Source organism: Tachypleus tridentatus, chromosome 8 (assembly GCF_004210375.1).
Source record: "Tachypleus tridentatus isolate NWPU-2018 chromosome 8, ASM421037v1, whole genome shotgun sequence".
Taxonomy (NCBI): domain Eukaryota; kingdom Metazoa; phylum Arthropoda; class Merostomata; order Xiphosura; family Limulidae; genus Tachypleus; species Tachypleus tridentatus.
The window spans coordinates 4007377-4034608 of NC_134832.1; the positions used below are offsets into that span (position 1 = coordinate 4007377).

At 33.8% G+C, this 27232-nt stretch overlaps 1 protein-coding gene across 12 annotated transcripts in view; it reads left to right on the plus strand.

Moving 5' to 3' along the window:
* FIG4 (polyphosphoinositide phosphatase FIG4) overlaps nt 1-27232 on the plus strand; it is a 124496-nt gene that overhangs the window by 62358 nt on the left and 34906 nt on the right. For all 12 annotated transcript variants that reach the window (XR_013032274.1, XR_013032272.1, XR_013032275.1 and 9 more), the window contains 4 exons: nt 14076-14331; nt 15610-15668; nt 17418-17584; nt 19300-19441. Coding sequence is in view for 6 of the 12 variants with exons in the window: in XM_076517342.1 (XP_076373457.1) it covers nt 14076-14331; nt 15610-15668; nt 17418-17584; nt 19300-19441 (624 nt within the window). In the remaining 6 variants the exon portion in view is untranslated. The remainder of the gene's footprint in view (nt 1-14075; nt 14332-15609; nt 15669-17417; nt 17585-19299; nt 19442-27232) is intronic.

The window sequence follows — 27232 nt, forward strand, 5'->3', positions numbered from 1 at the left end:
ATACTCTGCCTTCTATCTTAACATTGTAGACTAGGTGTCAACATTGGTTTTATACTTTTTTGTTTTACCTTCATTTCCATTTATGTCTATTACTACATTTATTTATTTTTATTTTTTTTACATTTTTACCGAATGTCTGGCGCAGATAGCCTTGCTGCTTTGTGCCATAAAACACTAAATCACTCACTCACTTTAAATATATTTCAGATATTGTTATTAGAGTTTTATTAACAAATCCTGAAATACTAATTTCAAATTCTATGCAAAGTTACACTATTATGAAGTAAACAAACAAGTGATAAGTTGTTTTATATATAAATTACAATTCTACATTTTGGTCTTTTTATGAAAGAAAAATTCAGAACAGGCGTACTCAATTCTGAAATACAAAAATCTTTTCCTTGGCTAATTGCTCTCATGCTGTTAACAGACATGTAATTAATTAAAGTTATAAAAGTCCCTTATGTGTTCTAGTGCATCCATCAAGTTGTCCATAGTTTCCCATTCTCCCACCTTTCACATAATTTACTGCACATGTATAAGGAATGTATATGAAAAGCTTTTCTTTCTTTGCATAATTCTGATTTTATGTTGACAGTCATGCTGTTATTTGCTGCAATGAATTAGAACTTTTATAACTTCTGTAGGGGCCTTACTCATGCAGTCTGCTTCTAGTATGCATGTGATCCTGTGTTTGCTCATTTGGGTTGATTATTCAGGTTCCTTAGTCAGTATTAATTTCCATTTAGTATCTGATGTATTATGACCTTATTTTTGGGTAATCTTAACCTTCTCCTTTACACTTCCAAAATATGAAACTTGTGGTTTTCAAAGCTCTCGTGTCTCCCTTTTTAGTATACATAAGGTTCTATCTCTTTTGGGATTTCTTACTGCAGATAATTGTGACAGATCAATGAAATATACCTTGTGATCACTGTCTACTCTCATTTTTTTAACCTCCATCTCTTTACCTTTCACCATCATAGTGGCTCTAAATTTTCCACTTGGCTGTAAAATTCAATTCATTCTCCACCCCTCCCAAACTTATCCCTGTTTATAGATATCTTTCTATTAGAGTGCAGTTTCATTCTATATACCTTCAGCCCTTTTAGTTTTTCATTTCTTGTTGAGCAGTCTTTCTATTTCACTGTCCATAAGGTATAGGCAGTTCAGTGGCCCAACTACCATCTGTCACTAAAATTGTTAGGACATCCTGTTTTGATCAATTTCAACAACTCCATTCTTATTTTTTATATCATTGGACTAGGATTTACACTCTATCATCACTGGTTATACTTCTTGACTTTCCCTTTTTGAATCATGAAAGTAATGTCTTGTGATTGGCCTTCATAATGCAAGTAGTTTTAAATTTGGAGGTATTCAGCTATCTTGCCCAAAACAACTTGTTGGGGTAGAATATTCTGTCATCTCCTGGTGTTTCTGTAGATTTGTTTCTAATTTGGGAGTTCTTTTATTAATACATTTGTGACTCCTCTTGTCATCAAACTTTCATAGTTTGGATCATCGTGTGCAAAATTTCCTGACTCTGGTAGTATTCCTTTTGTGTTTGTATCAGTTCACTTTCTTTTTCTATACCTATTTATCTTTTCGTCTTTTTTTCCAGGATGCTTTCTTGAATTCATAACCACCCTTTACCAGTTTTCATTATCACTCTTTGCCAGCTCAATCATAATTTGGGTTCTTTCATTGATTCCGAGGCCTCTTTTTCTTCAGAGATCTTTTTATGTTAGCCTCAGATTTCCATCTTTCACCATGATGCTCCACATTTTTATTTTCACTTGTAGCTTTTGTTTGATCATTTGCAAGATGGGCAGGATATTTCCTGCAGAGTAGCTTTATTCTTGCTTACTTCTGTTGGTCTTCCTTCACTTAAAATTATCAAAGCAAAATTAATAAAATGATAATGGTACTTTCACCATTCCCTACCTTATACTTTCTTATCTCCTTTTTTTCTTGGCTTTTTGAGGATAGTCTTTCCATTTCTTTGATCTCTTTTTATAGTGTGGCTTTGTCACTGACCTTTCATGATTTCTCTGATCATCTTTGTTTTTCCTTCAATTTCTAAAGACCTATTCTATGCCTTTATTATCAGTTTTCTTTATCTTTCTCACAGTCTTCTGGACTGGAACATTTCTTTAGTTCTCAAAGTTTTTGCATTTCATATTCTTTTCATTTTTGGGAGAAATAGCTTTGATTTTATGCCTTGGATGCCTCCAGAATTAGTGTCTAAGGGAAATGTTTATTTTCCTTCAATAATTACCACTTCTTCTGCAAGACTTAAATTAGTTGAATGAGTAACTCAGTTTTTTTCTTCAATTGGCCTTCCTTCCTCTATATAATCATTTAGATCCCATTTTTATCTTTTGTCAATTTGGTCAGTTTACAGTTATCTCACTTCTTCTTAGTGTCAAGTTAGGGCAGTTTACAGTTATCTCACTTCTTCTTAGTGTCAAGTTAGGGCAGTTTACAGTTATCTCACTTCTTCTTAGTATCAAGTTAGGGCAGTTTACAGTTATCTCCCAAGTACATCTTCCTTTCAAAATATCCAGCAGAGTTTTTTTGTTGTGGGATACCTCTTCTTCTGGTGAATTATCTTCAGCTGGTTGGGTTACACAACTAATCTGGTTTATTTATTCCCATACAGAAATTGACTCCTTTTGTTTTCTCCTGTAATTTTCATCACCTTACAGTTTCTCTTGAATCTGATCATTGGAATCTTCTAGATGTGATATTGCAGACAAGATGTATGCAACCCTCACATCATGTCATTCTTTATACCACATTTCAGTTTCTTCAACTTCTACGTTTCATCTCTCTCCAATTTATATTCTCTCTTCAATCTTTCCAGATGAGAGCTGTTGGTTATTTATTTTTCTTGCAGCTCCCAGTGTGAAAAACACCCAAAAATGAAAACAAATATTGGATACAGTTAAATCGCATGGCTTATGTTGCCTCACAAAGAATACTTCTCTTTCTTCCAAAATCCACATTTAATATGGAGGTGAACCAATGTTAAGCCCTTCTAGCTTTGCTCAGTGCTCACTGTTCAGATAAAGTTTTCCACAATATTTCATTGGAAGTATTTATATTTACAGTATCATGAAAGAGTGTTAGGACAAGATACTATTTAGTCATTCTTTCCATTTTATGGGGCTAATTCTTCCTTTCCATCAAATAATGTAAATTTCAACACTATGGTAATGTTTCAGTGATCCCTGTTGACAATTGAATGGGCTAGGGTGAGAATATGTATCATTCTCTAAAATTCCTATATACTTGTACCGATTGCACATCATAAAAGTTCTGCTTGAATGAACACACTGATCAAACTTAGGGTCTGAAATACCTCTTATGAAACCCCATGCAGTGTCTTAACTATATCGAAAAAACTAGCAAGGAGCTACTATAAGGTACTGGTATATGCTAGAAGAAATCAATTTAATAGCATCCCACAAATAAACCTTGATAAAATCAGTTATATATCAAGCTTTTTTGTCATGCCACATTTCAAAAAGCATAGGGAAGTGTCAGTAGAGCAGAGAGTTTGCATAAAAGCTTTATGTAATGCTGAACTCTCCAACAAATTGCTGCAGACTTGACGTGCTCCCCAAACATTGTCAAATACACCCTGTGTCTTGAAATTGAGACAGGTAGATATTGAAAAATAGGAAATCAAGAGATGGAATACCTAAACTGAATGATATGGATGTTAAGTACCTTTGTTTATGCAGCCTTCAGAACAGAAGAAAGGTTGCCAGTGGTCTCAGGCATGAAATTATTATCAATGTTTCAAATGACCGAAAAGTGTCCAGGTATTCAGTATTATTGGTAAATGTCTCTGCTGACAAGATATGGCTCCAAATACTCATTTAACCTATGCAGAAATTTATTAGCCAAGAAAGAAGCTGCTGGAGTTGTTCAAATAATGCAATGGCCTGCAGAGTTTCTGATTTCAACACAGTTAAGCATATCTGAGATTTGATTGATCAGAAACTTGACAAATCAAAATTTGCTTCCAAAGAAATTCTATGGGAATGTATGAGAGGCATTTAGAGTAAAATCTCAAACAAAACTTTGATTAGATATGTTGCAACAATGCCTTTCAAGTTGTACTGCTTCTTGAAGAAAAAGATCACAGCTGGTGTGGCTCTTGTCTTTACATCTGATTAGTGCCCAGTGTTCCTCTTTGTGGTAATCCATTGCACAGTCTGTCAGTTGTGATTCCTGTTTGGTTAGCACACCCTTTAAGTGTTCTCCCCTCTGCAACTTCCTCTCTCTTGTTTCTTGAAACAAATTGGGAAAGATTTTGCTTTTCCAGTCCCTAGCTGCAGGAAAGGTCAGTATTGGGATTTATCCTTTGGACTGGAGTATTTTATCTGTTATTAGACCAAGTGGATACACTCCTTGATCAGAATGAAGACTGGATTGTTTACCTAGACTGTTCTTAGTGTTTATGTTAGCCACTTGGGCCTTGCATTCTCTTGAGTATGCAGGTGTGAGATGATTCACCTTTGCACTAACTTATTCTGGTATTTCTAATGTACTATACAGCTAGAGTTATTGCTATAATCACAACATTCAAGCATTTCTGCGTAACTCCTGAAATATTCAGGGCAGTTGAGTAGTTGATACATTATGAACAACTGCATAACACTTTTTATAGTACTTTTTGCTGTAGTACTTTTATTTCACAAAAAGCATTCCTTGCACAATATGGATGTAGTCTCCTACCAAGTGAATCCCCATCAAATAAACCCCATCCTCTCCTTTGGTTAATACAGTGAGTTTTCCATTTCTGTTGCTATCTTCAGAAAGGACTTCTTTCTTTTGATTTATACCGGTACAGCTACCATTTTATCAATGTGAAATTTCTAGTAAATACATAGAGCTGTGCAAGTTAACATATTCTTCACCTGAAAATTTATTTTAGATATCATAGATACCATTAGGATATCATAGTTGTATCTAAAACTCCACATAAATTCTCTTTTCTTGTCAAAAGTCTACACAGACTGATTAAACTACTTTAGAAACCAAATAACAAAGTGAATTATTTTGTTCTACTCTGTTTCTTACAAAGCAGTCTGTGATAAACTCACTTACATTTCTCTGTGGGTTACCACAGTTGTATTGAGAACTTTAAATAGTTGTCTCCTTTTCATTAAAGACCACACAGGCAGATTCAGTTACCATAGAACACCATTTAACAAGACAAATTATTCTCCTTATCTCTGTTAAACTGTGAAACTCACTTTAAAATATCACTTGTTACAGCTAAACTAACAATTGTGCAGTTGAACTTCACTTTCACTTACTTAACTTCTTTTGATGGTTACCACAGTTGTATCCTGAGCTTTAAATAATTGTATCTTTTTCTTGTCAAAAGTCCACACAGGCTGGTTCAGTTACTTTAGAACTCACTTGACAAAATAGATTATTTTTCCTATCTCTTTGGCCCGGCATGGCGAGGTGATTAAGGCACTCAACTCATAATCTGAGGGTCACGGGTTCGAATCCCTGTTGCACCAAACATACTCGGCCTTTCAGCCATGGGGGCATTATAATGTGATGGTCAATCCCACTATTCGTTGGTAAAAGAGTAGCCCAAGAGTTGGCAGTGGGTGGTTGTGACTATCTGCCTTCCCTCTAGTCTTACACTGCTAAATTAGGAACGGCTAGTACAGATAGCCCTCGTGTAGCTTTGTGTGAAATTTAAACTAAATCTATCTCTCTTGTTATAATACAGCTGTGAAACTTTAGGAATCACCCGACAAGGCTAATCACTCACTCGCTGGCCAACTTCATGTTTTCCTTTGCAAAATAACTTTTTTTCTAACTGATCTTCACTTGCATCCATTTATTCATTTGTATATAGAACTTTCTACAAACTATGAGATGCTGTGATGTTACTATACTTACTTAGTGAGAAAAACGTACAGGCTTCAAGAAAGATGTCAACAGTACTACAGCAGTTAAAATGCATACACAATGCATGGCTCATGCTAAGTTACGTGACAAAGTTTGTCATAACTAATGCTTTTAAAACAGTCAACCTTCAACACTCCTGTCATGAAAATTAAACAACCATTAAATAATAAGTCACAAACCAAACAACAACATTTCTACTAAACAGTCTTGTATGTCCAACATCAACCTTTACCTGTTCCTTCAACATGAGGATCTTCTTATTTTATTTGACACCAAATGTCATGCTGCCAGCAGTATTGGTGACTACTACCCATTGGGTTCTGGTCTGGTAGTGGTTTGCTTATCCAAGTTTGTTCATCTGTAGTGAGATTTTGTCAGGGATCTGTGGATCTTTCATGTTCTATCCAAGGGACTTGTCCTCTGTTTCCTTCACTGCCTCAGATACCTGTTTTTTTTCAGTTGTCTTGGGATCCTTCCACATGTCAGAATCTGTCCAAGGCAGTAAAAGTTCCCTTCTCTGAGAATGCCACCAAACCTAATATTTTTATTCCAGGCTCTTTGTTATCCTCAAGAAAACTAGAGATGGGCAGGCTGTGATTGATCTGTCATACCTCAATCATTTTATGATGATACTTCATTTTACCATGGAGTTGTTTCTCTCTTTCAGGTAGGCTTTTTTTCAGGGTTTATCAATATCAGTCAATATCTTGAATGCTTATCTCCACATTCCCATATCATGACAGTCGAGAAGATACCTCTGATTTAAGGTTTGCAACGGCTCTGTGTATCTTTTATGTTGTAATCAAGACTTTAGCCAGACTTATGCAACCCTTAGGTTTGTGCTTCTACTATCACAAAGATTACTATCTTCCATTGGCTCATTCTGAACTGGAGCTCAACTGAAACACATATTTGCATCTTTTGGAAATGACTTGGGTCAGTTGGTTGATTATATTGGAGAAATCCTTCTTTGCTTCTACAAAATATGTTATCCATTTGGATGTTTTTTCAACACTCATCTCAGTTAGGCCCAACTTTGTCCTCCTTGTAAAGTCCTTTTTCTTTTCATGATGTGATCTTCTATGGTGTTAAGTATCTCTTAGGATCATGCTCATATGATATCTCTTAAATATACTCTTTATGATTAAGGAACCTTGTGTGTGATCCCTTAAATATTCCAAGTATCCCTCCTCCTTCCCTTGTAGATGATCTGCATTGGTGGTGGGAAAAGGTTAACACTTTGGCAAGAGTTCTTCTTCCTTCCCTTCATCCAAATTTATATATTTTTATGGATGCTTTGCCTCACAGCTGGAAGGAATGAGTCAAGCAGCAATAGTTTCATATCAATGATCTATTACCAAATGATCTTACCGTATTAATATCCTGGAACTTCTTGCTGTTCATTACACTTTGGATCTTTTTCTTCTTTTAGCCCAGAATAGTCTGATCGTGATACATGCTAGCAATACTAAGATAGTGGCATATATCAATTACCAGGAAGGCATTTGTTCTTATTACCTTGGTAATTAAATTTTAAATATCCTTTTTTTTTTGTTGCCCACGTGCTCAGTATTCATCTACTTGCATTTTATGCTCTGGGTGCTCTCAATTTTGTCACAAATCTTCTATCCTGCTCAGACAAAACTTATCTGATGGAGTGGTCTCTAGATTTTCAGGTTTTCTAGTAGTTATGTTCTTAGATGGATACCCTATGCCTAGATCATGGCATTTGCTACTATTCTCACAACAAACTTACCTCAGTTTTGGTCTCCAGTGCCCCATCCACTTACTCTGGATGTTGATGTGCTCAGTCAGAATTAGAAGACAAATTCCTTTATGTATATCCTCCCATCTGACTCCTACCAAGGGTGATTCCTGTCATCCATTCCATTCCATGTCCTTCTGATTTTTACCTTATAACCAGCCTAAATTTGATTTGTTTTGTATTTTTTTATAGTGGTTATGAAATTGGTCAAATTGATCTAGTTTATATTGAGTAAGAATAAAATAAAAACAAATCCAATATGAAGACTTTTCATAAAAAAAAAAAGAGAGGTAGTTTGACTGTCCAGATTGTCAGTGTTGGGTCTCCTTGTATCTTGGGGCCCTGCAGCACAGTTAATGCAACCTTAGATCTTGGTGTAACAGTTTGTTAGTCTCTTAAATCATCCAAGCAGTGTGCTCTTGCTAATGATAGGGCAAATAGGATTTTAGGTTGTATATACATAAATACTGAATACAAGCCAAAAAGAAGTTAAAACTTCATTGTATATGGCACTGGTTAGGCCACATTTGGAGTACTTTATCTAGTCCTGGGCTCCTTACCTTAGGAAGCACATTGAACTGTTTTAAAAGGCTCAAAGAAGGGTTACTAGAATGATGCCTGGGATAGAGAGGTTGTTACATGAGGAGAAATTGAAATCTCTCAAATTGTTTTCTCTTGGGAAAAAAAAGTTATGGGGAGGTCTGATTGAGGTGTATGAGATGATACATGGAATTATATTATCTTTTTTTAATATTTAATAGTGAGAATAGTAAGACTATGGAACACAGATATAAATTTTGGCATGGTTGGAGTTATCTTCAGCTAAGACAGTTTTTTTTTCCTTACAAGATGAATGGTATTTGGAATTAGTTACCTTCATATGTTGTGGAGGCAGTAAATTTAGTTGAGTTTAAGAGAAAGTTTAATAATTATATGAATGATAAGAGCTGGTTTGAATTTTTTTTTTAAATGTTTAGTTTAGAGCAGGGGTTCCCAACCTTTTGGCACTCGCAACCCCTTACCTAAAAGTTTAAAACCCATGTGACCCCCTACTTAGGGCTTACTATCAGCAGCTTAATTTTTTTTTTTTCTGTGAAGGAGAGGGAAAGAAACATCTATAAATATATTTAAAAATTATGTAATTATTTATTAGCAAATTAAATCACATTGGTCCAACCTGAATTCACAAAAAGAACATATATTTCTTAAAATAATATTAATATAGGTATGAACAGCTATCCAACCCAGCTAGTGAGATGCCTGATGTTGCATTTCAGCAGCAAGCTTTGAAATTCGTGGCCGAACGTTTGTTAGAGCCAGTCTCATGTCATCTCCAACATCCAATCTGTTCCTATTATTTGTTTTTATGTTGACAAGAGTGGAAAATCCTGCCTCACACAAGTAGGTAGAAGCAAATGGAACAAGGACACGTAAAGCTGACTTTGGAGTATGACTGATACATAGCGCACCAGAACTGAGTCACGGATTTCACCTTGAAGAGATCACGAGCTGAAGAGTCGTTCCTTAGATCCAGAAATTCATCTTGGATATCATATGGGATGCTGGATACATCAAGTTCAGTACAAAATGGGTTCCTTACCAGGGCCTCCTGTTCCTGTGATAGCTCAGGGAAGTAACGCTCGACTTCCTTTTCTAGAGACTGAAGATGTTCGGTAATCTCATCCTTGAGGAACTGATCCAGTTGGATCTGAGACTCATCCGTCACTCCACAAAGCTTTTCAAACATAGCGATGTTTCCAAGATTGGTTTTCCGATGCCAGTTCTGCAGTTTGGAAACAAAGGCCTGAAGACTATCTTGAAAAAGAAGAACATGTGTTTCCCTTCCTTGAAGCTTCAAATTGAGCTTGTTCAGCTGGTCAAAAATGTCGGCTAGGTACTCAACCCTTTTATTCCATGCTTCATCTTCGAAGTGAGCTACAAGATTTTTCCTTTCTTGAGTTTCCAGGAATAGCTTTATTTCATCTTTCATTTCAAAGACACAATTAATAACGTTTCCTTTCGACAACCAACATACTGCTGTGTAGAAGAGAAGGACTTCGTGGTCACCATTCATGTCTTTGCATAGTTCTTTGAATAGGCGAGTGTTGAGTGCTTGAGTCTTCACATAATTTACAATTTTGATTACAGATTCAAGCACTTTCTGCAGAGAGGCAGGGAGAGTCTTAATGGCGAGAGCATATCGGTGAATCATGCAGTGGATGCCCTTTGCTTGAGGTGCTAGCTTCTTCACTCTCGACTGGAATCCTGATTTCGATCCCAGCATAGCCGGTGCCCCCATCCGTACAAACCCTACACACGTTTTCCCATCGATGATCTTCATCTTGTTGAAAAAGTTGAAACTTTTTCCATGACATCATCAGCTTTCGTTGTGGTTTAAAGTGCACTGCAGAATAAGAATTCGTCTTTGATGTCACCTGTATCTCGCGAAGACAAGCAACCGAGAACATGAACTTACATCTGTTGACTCGTCGAGCTGAAAGGAGAACAAAGGGGAACCCTTGATTTCAGTCAAAACCTGTTTCTTCACATCCATAGACATTTTAGAAATGCGCCTCTGTATAGTATTATTTGACAGGGATACTTGCTGCATCTTCTTTGCATTGGCTTCTCCAAGAATAAGATTTACTGCTTTCATCGTGCAGGGTTTAAGAAGTGTTTCTCCAATCGTATGAGGCTTTTTTTGTTTAGCAATTTTGAATGCAATCTCATATGAAGCTTCCAGTATGGCTGCACTCTGCTGCTGAAACGACCCACTTCTATCGATTCTTTGGCTTTTAAGACACCGTTCATGCCGTTTGAAGAAATCCAAACCCTTCTTTGCGTGTTCTGGATGTTTCAAAACACTGTGGTTTCTCGATGCCGTCGTTGGCGAGCACAGTGGTGAAGCCAATGTTGAGGTAGCATTCTGAGTATCTGCGCCGTTTAGCCATGGACACAACTCACCTCTACTGCTTACTTATCTCCTTGTTAAAATAAAATAAAAATGTTGAATAATGAACGCTTTGGCAACTGTAGATCTTACACTGACTATTTGCGGGGGGTGCAGGTAGAGTAATGAAGGGGTAAGTATTGGGAGGGAAGGGAGCGTGGCCAGTCGCGCGATTCGTCATCCACCAATCAGCAACGGACATGTGACTCACGTGTTGACAGCGAGCACACACACACTTAATCACAGCTAAACAGACACACAAGCATACGTACATGCGCGTGCACTCACATACTCGCTACTCACTAGTACACACATACATACAGTTGCAGACACATACACATTCACACAGGCACATTCACTCATAGGCATGCATACATACACCCATAATATCACCTAATGACATTGAACTAACGTAGCACACGTTTTGCTTTGCACCGAAACAAAAAAATGTAAGAGCATGAAAATGTAATTGATGAAATAAAATTAATGTTATCCCAAGCTACTTCTAACAAGGCTACGCGACTCCCCTGCCAAGGCTTTGCGACCCCCCACCAGTTAGGAACCCCTGGTTTAGAGTGTGAAATACCTGAGATGGACCAATAGGTCCCTAAATGTCATATTAAAAAACTTTGAACACTGGCTGATTTTTTTAAAATTTCATTTATCAATAGTTTAGAGGATGGGACAGTCAAGATGGACCAGTAGGTCCCATATAGTCCTAGATTATTTTGCAGTGTTAAATATTCTAATCAACAGTGTGTGTCTGCACTACAGTAAAATTATCACATGTTTAAGCCAATACCCAAGTAAGAACTAACACAAGATGGTAAGTTGTACTTGGCCTGATTAGATTAGATTTAAGTTTGTCCCAAATTCATAAACTGAATAGTGTGGAATTAGTTATAATGAATATAATAACTGATACTGTTAATGTAAGTAACCTTAAATACAGGATAAGGTCTAAGTAGCCTACTTTTGTTGCTGGAAAATAAATAATTAAATCTGCCACTATTGAGATAGAATTACCCACTGTCAGAACACTGTCTTCACTTCCAAAGTGCATGCAAAACTTGTCACTTTTGATTTTTCCATTATAAATAACAGAAATATAGATATCTGCTGAAATCCATTCTGTTTCTGTACAAGTCTTGATACATAAACAAGTTCTGATACTTTTGATGTATTTTATTGCTCTTAAATACATTTTTTAGTTAACACTGCAGCTATATCTTATTTTCTGTGAGGCATACACTGCATCTTCTTTTAACTTTCTAAACAACTGTGGGTAATCCTACCAATACTTGAGTCTCAGAATTACAAATGCTGCATTGTTACTGAGAAAAGGATCTGGTCTGCTATGAAGTTGAGGATTGACAGCAGGAGTGATCAGGTGATGAAGGCTTTGTAGGGTGATGCCAGCTGGTTGGTCTGCAGTACGTTAGTATTCATAGTTGTCAAGTCCAGAAGTAAAGAAGAAAGAGTCTTATCATTCTTTATTTTATTTTCTACAGACGAATAGTAACTTAAGCAATTGTCATTCATATTCACCCTCATAAATTTATAGTTGTCACCATTTAACTGACAGGTCACGATACTAGAATATTAAGTAGAAAAGGTGTAAATGTCTTATTTATCAGTCCACTTTACAGCTGTGAAGTATCCACGTTTAAAATAATTGTGCTTCCCCTCTCTCTAAGTCTATATCTGTTGGTTCTTGTAGGAAATAAAGTTCATGTTTCCTGTATGTTTCACAAGTATGAGTTTCAACATCAAATAATTTGTCAAATAAATTAAGAGATATGTAAAAGTTATCTATGGAAATCCAGAGTCCTAGTTTGTTGTATTTGTCTGCTAGGCCTCTAGCTAGGTTTTCTCCCTCTTTGCCTATATAGATTTTAAATTTAAGACAGTAGCTACTCAAAGTTTCTGCCAGAGCTCATAACTTGGTACCTCATTTGATATGTTTATTTAGTAGGTACTGGAAGAAACCATTTCAACCCAAACCAGCCATTTTTACAGATATATTTTTTTCTACAAGTGGGTTTTCTCGTCATCACTAATTTCTATATTTTGTACCCAACTTTTGTTTATTTGTGGGAATTATTTTCTAGGGTAGAAGTAAATTACAATAAATTTCAGAAGAAAGGGTATGGTAGATACAAGTTCAAAGTTCTAATCAGTGTCATTGGTCCATCTGGCAGTTTTCTCTTTCCTATGTGGTTTACTCTCGTGTAACAGTTTATCATATGCACATTTATTGGTTTCTATTACTATACTCCACAAAATTTATATTTAAGGAAAAAAAAGTTTATAGAAATTCCTAACACTAATTACCTGACTAGCTTGCTGAGACACAGTCCCTCCCCTTGAAAATGACCTTATTTCATGATGCTCTTCCTCAGTGACTCCACCCAAGCCTATCTTGCTTTGAAGTTGCAGTCCTTCTTTACTAAGTCTCATCTCTTATTGTAGATGATGTTGGTGTAGTTTTCTTTGACATACGTGATCTGAATGATTTGGGAGAGTACTTCTAAATCACATAGTGAAACTGTCATGCACTTCAAATGGGTCCGTATTCAACAAAAATTAATTTAGCAACAATAATGACAAAGTGATTTCTTGATAAAATCTATAAAATCTAACATTGTAAAGATTGTATCTTCATTCTATCAAAGGATCCAAATTTTGCTACTTCTAAGTAACTAACATAAAAAACTAGACATCAGGTCATCTCTCTATCAGTATTTCTGTAAATTAAGATTTTGTAAAACATATGTTCTGATTGAAGATAACAGTCTTGTAAATAATTATAATGTTTTTCTGTTCCTTTGATTTTCCCAACCTGCAGCAGACTTGGAAACCGAAAGTTGTTTTTTAAATTATTATGTTCGACTAAATTTTTCTAAAAACAATGGTTTTCTATTAAAGACTTCAAAATAATTTTTTGTTTTTGTAAAAGTTAGTGATAAATGCACAGATTTTTTAATGTTATACCCAAGTTCTATACAATACAGATATTCAATCCTAATTTTTTGATACTTTTTGCATAAACGTTTAGTGAGGGGTTTGTTGATAAAGTTAAATTGGTTTCTAACTGTTGCGTGTAATATTTTTAGTTATCAGTTTCTTTTATATAAAATTGTAACCTTTGAGAAAGGCATAAACCTAAACATTAAGTTTGAAAAAAAAGTTTTGTGTGTAATGTAATTAGATTTATTTTTAAATATGAATATCCATAGCTATGCATAATTTGTGACTGAATTAACATAACATTTTGGAACAATGTGGTACCTACTGTTCTATCTCATCTGTTCCATCCTCTAAACTGCATTAAAATAATTACAAAAATAAATAAAAATTATTTAAGCCATCTCTTATCATTCATATACTTTTTTGTTTTGTTTTGAGTAGTAAAGAAGTCAATGTGATGGATAGGCTATCTAAAATTTCCTATGGAGTTTTGCGGAAAACAGGAATCTTTCAAAGTTGGCCTCGATATTATTGTCAAGATTTACCTTATAGTAAGCAGCATCGACTAACTGGAGGATTTATAACTGAGAGTGGATCTGTTCTGCAGACTGGAGTGGTTAGAGTCAATTGTATTGACTGTCTGGACAGAACAAATACAGCCCAGTTTGCTCTTGGAAAATGTGCTATGGCATTCCAGGTTGGTCTGTGACATTTTTCCAGAAATATTTCATGTTTACAAGTACACCTCATAAAGTTTTTCTGTAAAAGTGTCATTAATTACTTTGACCAGATAATAACTTATTTTATTTGCAGCCTTCATGAACAATATAAATTTCAAAAAATATTCTGAATATACTCAGTACCAAATAATTGGTATCTTGAAGTAGCTGTAAAAGCCATGTTATCAAATTCAAGATATAACTTTGCAGCACTTATTATCCAACTTGAAGTTTATTATACAACATTTTGAAACTAAGAAATTAAAACTTAGATAATGTATAAAGTTGAATTGTAAACTATATTCAAGTACTTTATTTTATTTATATTGCTAACAATGTTGCTTAATTAAATTTTGAATGTATTTCTGTAATATAAACATCATGACATGTGCAATCAATTGATGCCATATATAGAGGTTAAGTTTAAAATAATTTTATTAAAAGTAAACATTAAAATAAAAAAAAACTTAAAAGTTACTTAACTTTTTAAAAATTGCTCAAGTTATTAAGAATTAAATTAGTCATTAAAACCTTCTTATGAGAGAAAAATCTTCCTTTACAAAAGTACATTAATATCACACAAAGCCATGCTTGCACTTGACTTCACATTGTGCACGTTTCCTTCCTCCCCAGAAATCTGACAGTCTTAACCATTATCTGATTCACCTACAAAAAGAAAAGGACAACTGTTTGCATAAAAACTTTAAAGAGTTATTTTTCCTGTTAGAAAAAGCACAACTAATTGCCAATTAGTGAATTCACTAATGTTGTAGTTTCTCTACATCCAAACTGAATTGAAAGAAAATACAGAAATGTAAAAGAATTTTACATTGTTACTAAAGAGAGAACTAACACATAATACAGCCTTCAAGACGGCTGATATTTTTATTGAAATAAAGTAGAGAACAAAATTTCAACATCCTTAGGTCATCTTAAATTTAGTGAATTTCTTCCTGTTTTCATATTTCAGCTCTCACTCTTTCTTTATCCAGAGAAAGGAAACCAGATTTCTATAAAACTATGACACTTTTATTTCTCCTTATTTTGGCATGTTAAGTTTTTGTATTATATATTTTTAAATTATTTCAATCTTCTTGCTTTATTATGTGACCTTTTACACATACATTTACTTAAATTCCAACTTTTTCTCCATCTAGTTGTATGTCAAAAAAGACCTTGGGAGTCACTTATTTTTACTATGTAGATGATATCTTAGTTGTAAAATATATCATTAAATACTGCTCTTCTTTTTTTAGCTTTATGCTTTAGGAGTTTCAGAGAGTCCACACTTGGAATTTGATACAGACAGTGTCAGGTAAGGTCAAAATTTACATCTAAACTTTTAAGTTGTCATTTATTTTAATGTTTTCCCCACCCTCTTACAATTTATTTGTTTTTCTAACAACAGATGTTATATAATGACCTTACTCTTTAATGTACAATGTTATTAAAATGGATTAATGGTCTAGTCTCTTTATTAAAGTTTATATTAGCTTTGCACTTTTTTCTTTTTGTTTTAAACTGTCACTGGCATACTTTTTTGTACTATATAACTTTAAGACAATGATACTTTAAAATATAATATATATCATAATTAGATATTTCTACTAAGATATTGTTTATTCTTGCTTAGTTGTTCTTGCAGATTTCAGTAGTCTAACATTATTTTCTCTTTTTTTACAAACTCTGTTCTTCCAACATATTTTCAGTTATTCCTGTTTTACAACATGTTAACTGCCCCATGGTTCTGTATAAAAAGTCAATTTTTTTTAAAGAAGTTGCACAAGATTTTGTCAAATTAGCTGTCTGAATATTTTGTTCCTTGAAATTATGAACTCATAGACAATGGTTCTTTATAGAATTATTGCTCATATCATATTTTTTTTTCCCTCAATTGTAAAGTGTAATTGGAATCTACTTATACATAATTATCTTTTGTTCCTTTAAATATCTGCCAGTATATCTGCACATATAGCAAACGTAACTGCTTTACACTATTTTATTTCAGGTTATAAATCAACTCCATACAACTCTTTTCTCTCTTTTTACCAGAAATGAACAGTGTAATGTGAATTTTAAGATAATTTTTTTTAACAAGTTTAATGTATGTTTTTCCTAAGTCTTTCTTTATAGCTTAAACGCCTTGAAAGTATCTGAAACTTTTTGTTTTTTAACTTACATTTACTTTTCACCAGTGATGTTTTGAAAATGTCAAGAAATTAGTAACTTCTAATAAAAGTTGTGGGATGATGAACATCAATAACCCCTGACATGAAAATAATCTTCAGTTATTATTGGTCATTCATGAAATACAAGTCTGTAAATAACACTCTCTACTTAAGTTTGCTTGTATATAAAACTCATGGCATTTTTGTTAGTTAGACAGTTAATAAATTGCACAAAGATGTTTGAAATTCAAGCTGCTAGCATTATTTAAGATTTGCCTCATTATTTTTGTGATGAACAATTTTTAAAAATGTGGAAGGTCATTGTTATGTGGTATTAAAGTTTGGAACTGAAAGGTTTGAAATAAATAGGCATTTAAAGTATAGTTATTAATATTTCGGTAAAATGAATGACTAATGGATATAACTATTACTAAAGTTAAACTGATGTTCAAGAATGCACTTAAATCCTTTTTTTTCATGGATGATAGCCCCCTGCTAGTACAGCGGTATGTCTACGGATTTACAATGCTAAAATCAGGGGTTTGGTTCCCCTCGGTGGGCTCAGCAGATAGCCCAACGTGGCTTTGCAATAAGAAAACACATACACACCTTTTCATGGATGGTGAACATTATTGAATGACAAGTATGAATATATTGTTTAGAGTTGTCAAAAAAGGTTGTAAGCCCAAAAGCCTTTTGTATTACTGCTAATTTATGTAATCTAGGGTATATTTTTTATCTTTTAGTTTTTTATGAACAACTTTTTAAACTGTAGAATTTTGTTTTAAAAATTGATCATGAAATGCAAGTTATTTTAACATTTTGTCTTGAAAATATAATTAGAATATTAATTTGTTAAAATTATTTAAAAGACATTTTCATAACTGATCAACTAGAATGCTAGAAGAACTCTATGAAGACCATGGTGACACACTTGCTTTACAGTATGGTGGCTCGCAGCTTGTACACAGAATAAAGTCATACAGAAAAATTGCTCCTCTGTCCTCTCATTCTCGAGACATAATGCAAACTGTCTCCCGCTATTATAGCAATACTTTCTCAGGTGAGTTTACTGTCATACACCTGGAATATCAAGCTAATAATTTTATTCAGTTCAAAGTTGGCCATTGTTCTTTAAAGACCAGATACAAATGAACTGTCTGTTTTATGAAAAAGGAGAAAAACTGTTAAGTGAACTTTATATACATGCTATATTACAAGAAAAGTTATTTGTGTTGTTGGCACTGGATCGTATTAAAATTAGAATGAGGTTTATATGTTAGTAACAACTTGGAAAACTACATTCAAACTGACATCTTTTATTAATAAGTAGCATTACATCTAGTTTTTATATCAAGGAAACTAAAGCATCTTTAGAATGATTTGTGTTATTGACAGTTAATATTACATCTAGAAGCATTCACTAATTATATTTAAAATTCACAGGATTTGGGTGAGTGAGAGTGTACATGTCACTGATTTGGGTGAGTGAGAGTGTACATGTCACTGATTTGGGTGAGTGAGAGTGTACATGTCACTGATTTGGGTGAGTGAGAGTGTACATGTCACTGATTTGGGTGAGTGAGAGTGTACATGTCACTGATTTGGGTGAGTGAGAGTGTACATGTCACTGATTTGGGTGAGTGAGAGTGTACATGTCACTGATTTGGGTGAGTGAGAGTGTACATGTCACTGATTTGGGTGAGTGAGAGTGTACATGTCACTGATTTGGGTGAGTGAGAGTGTACATGTCACTGATTTGGGTGAGTGAGAGTGTACATGTCACTGCTTTTTTTTTTCACAGAGTTAGAAACGAAACTTAATTAAACAGCCTTATTATTAGTATATGTCATTTTAGCTTCAAAAATAAATTTATGATTCAAATTTGGTATTATCTAAGTTTTAATTTCAAAAGGAAATATTTAAATAAATTTTCAATCTTCATATTTAACACTCCTTCACTATGAATTGCAAATGCCCATTTTAGATCTCATTTCTACCCCTGTATGATCTTCTGAGTTTAGCACACTCATCATATAGGTATGATGTAAAGTTATATCCTCCAGACTTCTCAGTTTATTAAGATATAAACAAGAAGGTGAAACCAGCATGCTACACCACTCCTATTCTACTTTGTCTTTTAAAAAATGTTTATAATTCTTTCTGAAACATGATATTGAATTATTTGTAAGAACAGAAAAATAATTTTCTGCTCTACTGAATTCTTTACAAGGCTAGAATTCTGAAAAGACAAGTTTTGAAATAAAAACAAAATATTTATGCCAAAGTGAATTATCCCAGTGCAGAAGCTTTTTGCAAAGATGGCATCGAGTTATCAGTAAGCTCGGTACACTTGCAATATACTGTCTTTACAAGAGGTGCTTCTGCTATTAAGTAAAAAAAATACTTAATGACAGAGTAGTTACTTTTGTAAAATAAATAAACATATACATAAAAAAACAATAAATTTGGTAATTATTCATGTGTGTTGTACATTTTTGCTTAAAAAGTCTTAATGAATGTCAACACTACTTTTTACAGGGATATTATTAACACTAAAACATTTATAATTTAACTGGTATTCCTTCTTAACTATGAATGTATCAATATAATTTTCTTACTTTTGTTGAGGTAAGCTCAGTTATAGCAAACTACGAACTGTAATTTTGATTAATATTATTTGAAACTATGCAAAAGGTTATTAGAGTTTCCTTTAATCATATTTTAAGCCATATCTGTTCATTTAATGGTATTAAATCATAGTTGAACCTTTTATAGATGCAGACAAACAAAATGTTATCAACCTTTTTTTGCAAGTTTACCAACCATATAAGCACCACACTCCATTGTGGGACCTGCCAACAGATTATTATCTGCATAATCCTACTGCAGCTGGAAAAATTGTATGTCACAGAAATCTGTAAGTATTCAGTTTTTTGGTACAGAAACCAATAATTTCTTTTGTGCTATTGCAAATTCAAAGAGAAACAATGTAATTTTGGATGTTTATAAAATATTATTCATGTAGATAGCTAAAAAAAAAAAAGAGAGAGAGAGAAATTGTTTCACCATGTATTTAAATGTATCTATATATTTCTTTAGATTAGGCATACTACTCTGCCACTTATATTTCTTGGTTAATAAACAATAATTATAATTGGACCTAAACTTAGCTTATATCCTAGATCCCATATTTCTTTAGTACATTACCTCCTCTCATATAAATAGCTATTCTTGTTCAGTGCTTCCTTCTATATTCAAACATTTTTTGTATGCCACAAAACTCGAAGCTCCCGCCCATCTCTGAATTGACTGATTCCAAGCACATCTTGTATGGAAATCATTATGTGACAACCTTCCACTAATAAGAGTGTGACACACACTCTTGACTCATGTGATAGTACTCGTGTTATAATGTTTAGTTTGTGCTTTCTTCGAGTGTTTTTTTTCCATATCTTTGTATTCATGTCTCTATACATTTACGATTTATTATACAATAATGGTATGAGTAACTTGTTGAGTTATTCATAAGTGGAATTATTTTATATTTTTATCTGGTTATGGAACTTATTACTTCATTACAACAACTTTTTATTCCTTTCAGCCAGCACAGTGGTGTGTAGTTTTTCATTTTGAGGTATGAATTCTACATTACCACTTTGGAGGTTGTGTATTCTATCAGCATATTTACAAAGGCTTCAGATGGTAGTTTTCCTCTGGGAATTTATCAGCTGTAATTTGTTGGGAGATTGATCGTCTAATGAACCAACCTTTGTTTGGACCTTGTTTTGGGTTTTTGAACCCACACATTTTGAAACAACAGTCTGCTGACTTTAGAATGACAAGACCCTATATTGTTATGGTTTTTGAATAATTTATTTTCAACATTATTTGTAGTTATCTGAGTTCCATAACACAAGTTTCATTAGATTGGTCAATACTCAGACATGTTCATGTTGGGTATTATTCTTAATTCTATCTTTTCTACCATACCATTTGCTTTGGCTTACTATAACAGCAAACATATTTACATAATAAATACATATTAAAAACATTGTGGTTTGGTAGTGCTTGTGTAGTTAATTTACTTAACTTTTACGTAAAAGTGTGGAATACTAGAGAAGTTGTTATTACGTAATAATGTTACGTGTGGAACTATCAATATGCAATCCACTTGGTATGTTAAAATACCAACATCGTATATTTTTATTATCATCATACTCCATCGTAAATACCTTCCCACTATCTTTTCAGCAACTTGATGCAACATTCCATTTGCTTTATACCTTTTCTTAGTACCTTGTTTATACCTCTAAGCTCCACACAGAATACTTTCAATACATTCATTTGCATTTTTGTGTTTTCTTACAGCAAAGCCACATCAGGTTATCTGCTGTGTCCAATGAGGAGAATTTAACATGTTATTTTAGTAATGTAAATCTGAAGACTTACCACTGTCTCACCAGGAGATATATTCATTTGTGACAATAAGTAAAAAGTAATCTAATTTATACAGTATCGTTGTTATAACATTACAAAATCCAATTATATATTTGTTTGATACAACATTACAAATAACTTTTTTTTATACAATGTTACAAATTATGAAGACAAATTATATATTTTTTCCTCTCTGTAATTCTGATATACTATCTGTTCATCTGAATCAGATTGTATTGATGTGGGTGCCCTGGGAGGCATGTAAAACAGGTCATGCATGTAAATATAGAAAATCAATTCATTTTGACAGACCAATACAGCTATCAATAAAATCACAAATCAAAAGGTCTGAGATTTTTATTATCATCTTTCTCCCAAGCACTATGAGTATATTCCAAAATAATGTTGATAAAATTGACTCTCTCAACCTGGGCTGATCAAGTGGCCTCTATGTACTTGTATAAAGTCCTTATAAATTTGATACTATCAGGACATGCAGATAGCCCTCTTGTAGCTTTGTGTGAAATTCCAAATAAATACTATCAGGTCATCCCTTAAGTAATGTCCAATTTGAGATTCAGAAAAAGAGAAAGGATTTCAAACGTTTTTAATGTTATTTAATCAATAATGCATGTTCCATTATTATTAATTACTTCCTGCCAGTGATTCACAAGCTTCTGAATATCACTTCTATAAAATGTTTGGAGTTTAGAGGAAAATAATGTAGAGGGGGTAGTTTTGACATCTTCGTGTGTTCCAAACTTTTTTCCATAAGATAGTTCTGCAAATTTTGTAATAGATGATAATCAAATGGGGCAAGGTCTGGAGAATTAGAAGGATGCAGAAGTTTTTCCCATTCTAGCTCTTTATTCTTTGCAAATGTTATCTTTGCTGTAACAAAACACTGGTGGATCACACCAACAGTATCCCACCAAATGCTTAACAAGACTTTCCTAGGGTGGAGGTCCATTTTGGGCTATGCTTTAGCCAGTTTACCTGCACTGAGCCATTGTCTATAGTGCTTAACATTTTTATAAAATATCCATTTTTCATCTCCAGTCACTAACCTGTCCAAAAAAGGTGAGTTACATTCACAAGACTGCAGAGAAGTGCAAATGTCCACTCTTGCTCTAAGGTTGGCTTCTGCCAAATCATGGGTAACCCATTTTTCAAGTTTTGACACCTTTACAATCTGTTGCAAATGATGGTGAACTGCTGAATGGGTTGAATTAAGTTTCTGTTCTAGTTCTTCAACTGTTGTAGCACAATCTTCATCAAGTACAGCCAGCAACAAGTCATTAAACTCAACAAGGATGACCTGACCATAGCACATCGCTTAAGCTATAGTCACCTGACCTGAACTTCTGAAACCACCTTCAACATTTTCTTTTATTGAGAGACTCTACACCATAAACACTTTGAATGTTTCGTGTAGTTTCTGCTACACTATCTCCTTTTTTAAACTCATAAAGCATTATATGCCTAATGTGCTCCTTGGATGCATCCATCTTCATAAGGATTTATTTGATTAGTGATCTGAAAAAGTGAAGTTGGGTTAGTCTCTTTTATTTGTCTGAACATTTTATACACATCCTACTATATATTTTAGTCATTAAAGCCTTCTACAAAGATAGAAATTATGATGCACTTTTTGTATTAAATTTTCGGACATAACTAATACTAACTTTTAATATAGTGTGTATATCTTCACAAAATCTTTTAATTACAAAAAATCATACTTTATAGTGGAGTGTTTTAAATAATAATAAAAAATTGTCCATGAATATATCAAATTTTTGTTTTGAATAGACTATGTGCAAAGTAATTTTCGTGTTAAGATTAAATATACTTTCCTTGATCTCAAAAACTTCAGATTTGATTTTTGTAACCTCTAAAACCTGCTAAATATATTTCCAGTGTTTGTTTTCATTGAAACTTTTTATTTCATCTGTTACTTTTACCACTGTAACTCTTATACAAGTTTGGTGAATTTGATTGACCTCGGAAGTATACAAAAAAAAATCAACATAAATCTAAATTACCCTAGTTTTTTTTTCTTTCTAGAATGACTTTGAATTATAACATGAAACTACATTCGTTTATTTTAACTATTTTTAAGCTCATAACAATATACATCTGATTAAAATTAAATTTTATTGTCTTATTGCCCTTTGAACTGTCTAACTACTATCCCCACATTATAAATTGTAATTTACTTGGGGAACACATAGCTCACATTATGCTATCAAATTACCTTACCCACGAGCTGCTCATGAGCATGCCTCATTGAACATTTTTGTGTTATTATTTATTTTACTTAATCTAACCTTAACTATTATAAAATAACCTTATTTTTACATTTTAGTTACTTTTATAATAACCAGTAAATAATAACTGTGAAAAACATGAAATAAAGTACTTACCCAATCTCCTTTTTTCTTGTTGTCAATTATCAAGGACACTTAACCTTTTTTTCTTGTACTAATGGTAGTAATGTATTAAGTAACATTTATTTAGTTATATAATGTGCTAAAGAACATAGAATAATAACATTCAAAAAGTAGACAATTTTCTCTTACTCTCAAACGTATTCTAGCTTTCTGACTACGAGGCAAGAGTCATTACAAATTCATCTAATCTACTCATTAAATTTTTTACAGGAATAAAGCTTGTACAATAAGTCATTTGATAGATTAAAACCTTTCTCTTTGTATTGGTTACAGGTAATATTTAATTAATCTTAAGAAAGAAATATTAACAAAACCTGAAAGAGAAGATATGATGTGGATGTGGCAGGAAGGGTTTGATGTTTTTATTTGATGAAATATTAACAAATCCTGAAAGAGAAGATATGATGTGGATGTGGCAGGAAGGGTTTGATGTTTCTATTTGATGAAATATTAACAAATCCTGAAAGAGAAGATATGATGTGGATGTGGCAGGAAGGGTTTGATGTTTCTATTTGATGGCTCTGTAATCAAACGAAAGTAAAGGCAATGGAAATTATGGTTTATCTCAGCAATGGTGATTTTAGAAGGAGTAGTTTACATTTAATTTCATACTTTTTGGAGGGGTAGTGGATAAAATAGAGAAGACAAGATGTGTAGAGATAATGTGTCACGCTAAGGAAAATTCAGGATTTATTTTTAGAGTTAAGAACATAAAACTTGTATGTTATTAAGATATGGATCATTAGCTAACATTTTATGCTATACTAAGTAGTTTAATAAACCTTTGAATATAAGACACTAAGATTTCGTGTCATGTTCAGAAAAGGATACCCATGGTGACAGAACTGATTAAATAATGCCCTAAAGAACATAAAGATCATATGCAAAAAATAGACAATTTTCTTTAACTATAACAGTTGTTCTCTCCTATGGCACTCAGCACATCAATCTTATATTACACCATTTTATCAGATGGATGCTTGATTACATCTACAAATAGGCATACATTTGATATGTCCAAACTATTTATATGCATGACAATAACTATCAATGAAAAAAAAAAGTTATTCATTATAAGGCTGACCAATTTTGTTCCTCCTGGCCTGGGTTTTCTGATTTAATCCAGTTCTTCCCATGTATTCATTGGTTTGTCTACTGCTTCCAACTCTTGTACCTGGGCTTGTGAAACTACTCTCTTTTTTACCAGCAAGTTGTTGGAGAAGTTCTGTGTGCTTTTTGTGGTTGATGATAATTCCATATAGCCTCATTATGACTTGCCAGTAGTAATCTAGAGGAATAATACAGAAAAAGGAAAAGCAGCTGTACAGTTAACATAATATTGTGTGGAGATAAAGCCAGTGCAGCCATTAACTGGTGATCTGTGTGCTGATTTAGTTTTGATAAGCTTTAAGAATTTTTCTTTAATTGGTTCCGTAAGAGTTTGTTTTGGTTAAAATGTCTATTAATGTTAATTCTAATATTTTACTCACTGTTAGTGAAGTTTCTCTTTATTCCTTCATTATTCCCCATTGGTGTACCTACAAGCTTTGTCACAGGTGAAATATGTAAAACAAATTATCACATAATAGATCAATACCATATCATTAGTACTGACAGAAATGTATATAAATGTTGTTTATTGTGAAAACAGTTTCTTATGAAAATCCAATTATTCAAGTGATAGTAAGTTTATTTTTAATCTGAGCATTAGGGCTAATACGTAGACATAATGTGAGGCTTAGCTGAAACACTACCTGGTAAATTTTATTTTGCTTTTGATTATAACTCAGTGTCATAAAACTTTTGAACTAAACTATTTTGTTGTTATATCACTGAAGTTATCAAAAAATAAATAATAAAAAATAAACCTTCCTAATAAATCAACACAAATATTGATCATATAACATAAACACCATCACTAACTGTAAAAGGCTGATTTCCTCTGACCACATCAAGAACATTTTCACACTCCTTTTTTAGTTAGTGATTTTAAGCTTTCTACAAACTATAAGGTTGTTAGGAAGTGTATCTTGTTATGATATACTTATGGATGAAAAAGTATTTTAGAGAGTTAAAGTTACTATTCAAGAATGATGATCAGTTGATACTTTATTCAAACTTGGTATAATTAAGCTATGTGTATAATTCCTAAGTTTCACACTTATCCAAATTACAACAAATACACTGCTGGACAAAATCTTAAGGCCAATGAACATAAAGAAAAAATATGCATTTTGCATTGTTAGAATCAACCACTTACTTGAGTAGAGCTTCGAAAGTTTTTTTCATTCCATCAGTCATCTTCCCCAAATATTTGTACATCCCTGTCACTCTGGTTCAGGTCTTTCTGATTTATCTTTCGTGGCCAGCCCTTCAAGGTGGATTCCTGTATGTGGTGATGGGACCTCTCAGAAAAGGTTCTGTACTTTCAGTTTATCTCCTGCAGTATCTGAACATCCACACACGTGTTTGCAGTGTGTGGTGACCTACAAAGGGAAGGAGAGAGTGGTTGAGAGGTCCAACCCTAACACACCACTTTGGTCTTGACTTCCTGTAAAGGGGCAACCTTGGGGTGGTCTGCAAGGGTCAATTGGCTGGTCCACTTGGGCTAATGTCTACCAAGTACCAGTGTTGGACATCCTCAGTGGTTGTTGTGGACATTATGTCTGATGCTGGTGTTTGGGTATAGTGCTCATGAAACCCTTGTAGGGCTGTATGGAGGGTGGGGTCAGTGGGCACTGAAATATATTGCCTTTATTAAGGATACCCCCATTCATGAAAAAATAAATAAAAAAAGACAGATTATTGGAAAACGATCACACATAAATGACTGTTGTAGAGTCAGTATCACGGAGGCTTAGCATGGCTAGGTGGTTAAGGTACTCACCTCATAATCCGAGGGTCATGGGTTCGTATCTCTGTCACATCAAACATGCTCGCCCTTTCAGCCACAGAGATGTTATAATGTGCCAGTTAATCCCACTATTTGTTGGTCAAAGATTAGCTCAAGAGTTGGGGGTGAGTGGTGATGAATAACTGCCTTTCCTCTAGTTTTACACTGCTAAATTAGGGACGGCTAGCGCAGATAGCCCTTGTGTAGCTTTGTGCAAAATTTAAAAAGCAAGCAAACAATATCACAGTCCGGTTCTGTACCTCAATTTCTAATTATGCATAACTTATCTAAGAAATCCTTGGGACAGATGTCTCTCTTTTTCATTCAAATGGGATTAGAAGGGCTTGCTGGCTCCCCTAAGTCAGTGAAGAAGTTATGCTCTGGAGACATTTTGGTGGAAATGTCTTCACCACAACATACCAAACTCCTCTTATAATTGAAAGCCATTGGGAATATTCTCATCAGGGTCACTCTCTATGCAACTATGAATTCTTTAGGAGGAGTTACAGTTGAGAGGGATTTAAAGAACATTATTGAGTCAGAGATTCTTGCTGGTTTCTCCAGCAAAGTTGTTTCTCTGGTGTGCCAAATCTACACTTGCAAAGATGGAATTATGATGCTTACTAATGTTCTAATATTGACATTTACATCACCATGTCTTCCTACCACAGTCAAAGCAGGCTATCTTAACTGTAAGGTATGGCTTTACATTCCCAACCCTCTCAAATGTTTCCAGTGTTAGCAGTTCAGTCAGTCAAGGACATTGTATTGTGACTCTTTAATATGAGCTTGTTTTGTTAGCAAAGACCATGACACTTGTGAGTGTGAAGTGGATGCACTTTGTATTAACTATAGTGGTTCACACCCTTCTTACTCTATTTCTTACCCCAAGTGGGTGGAGGAGAAAGAGTTGCAATGATTGAAGATA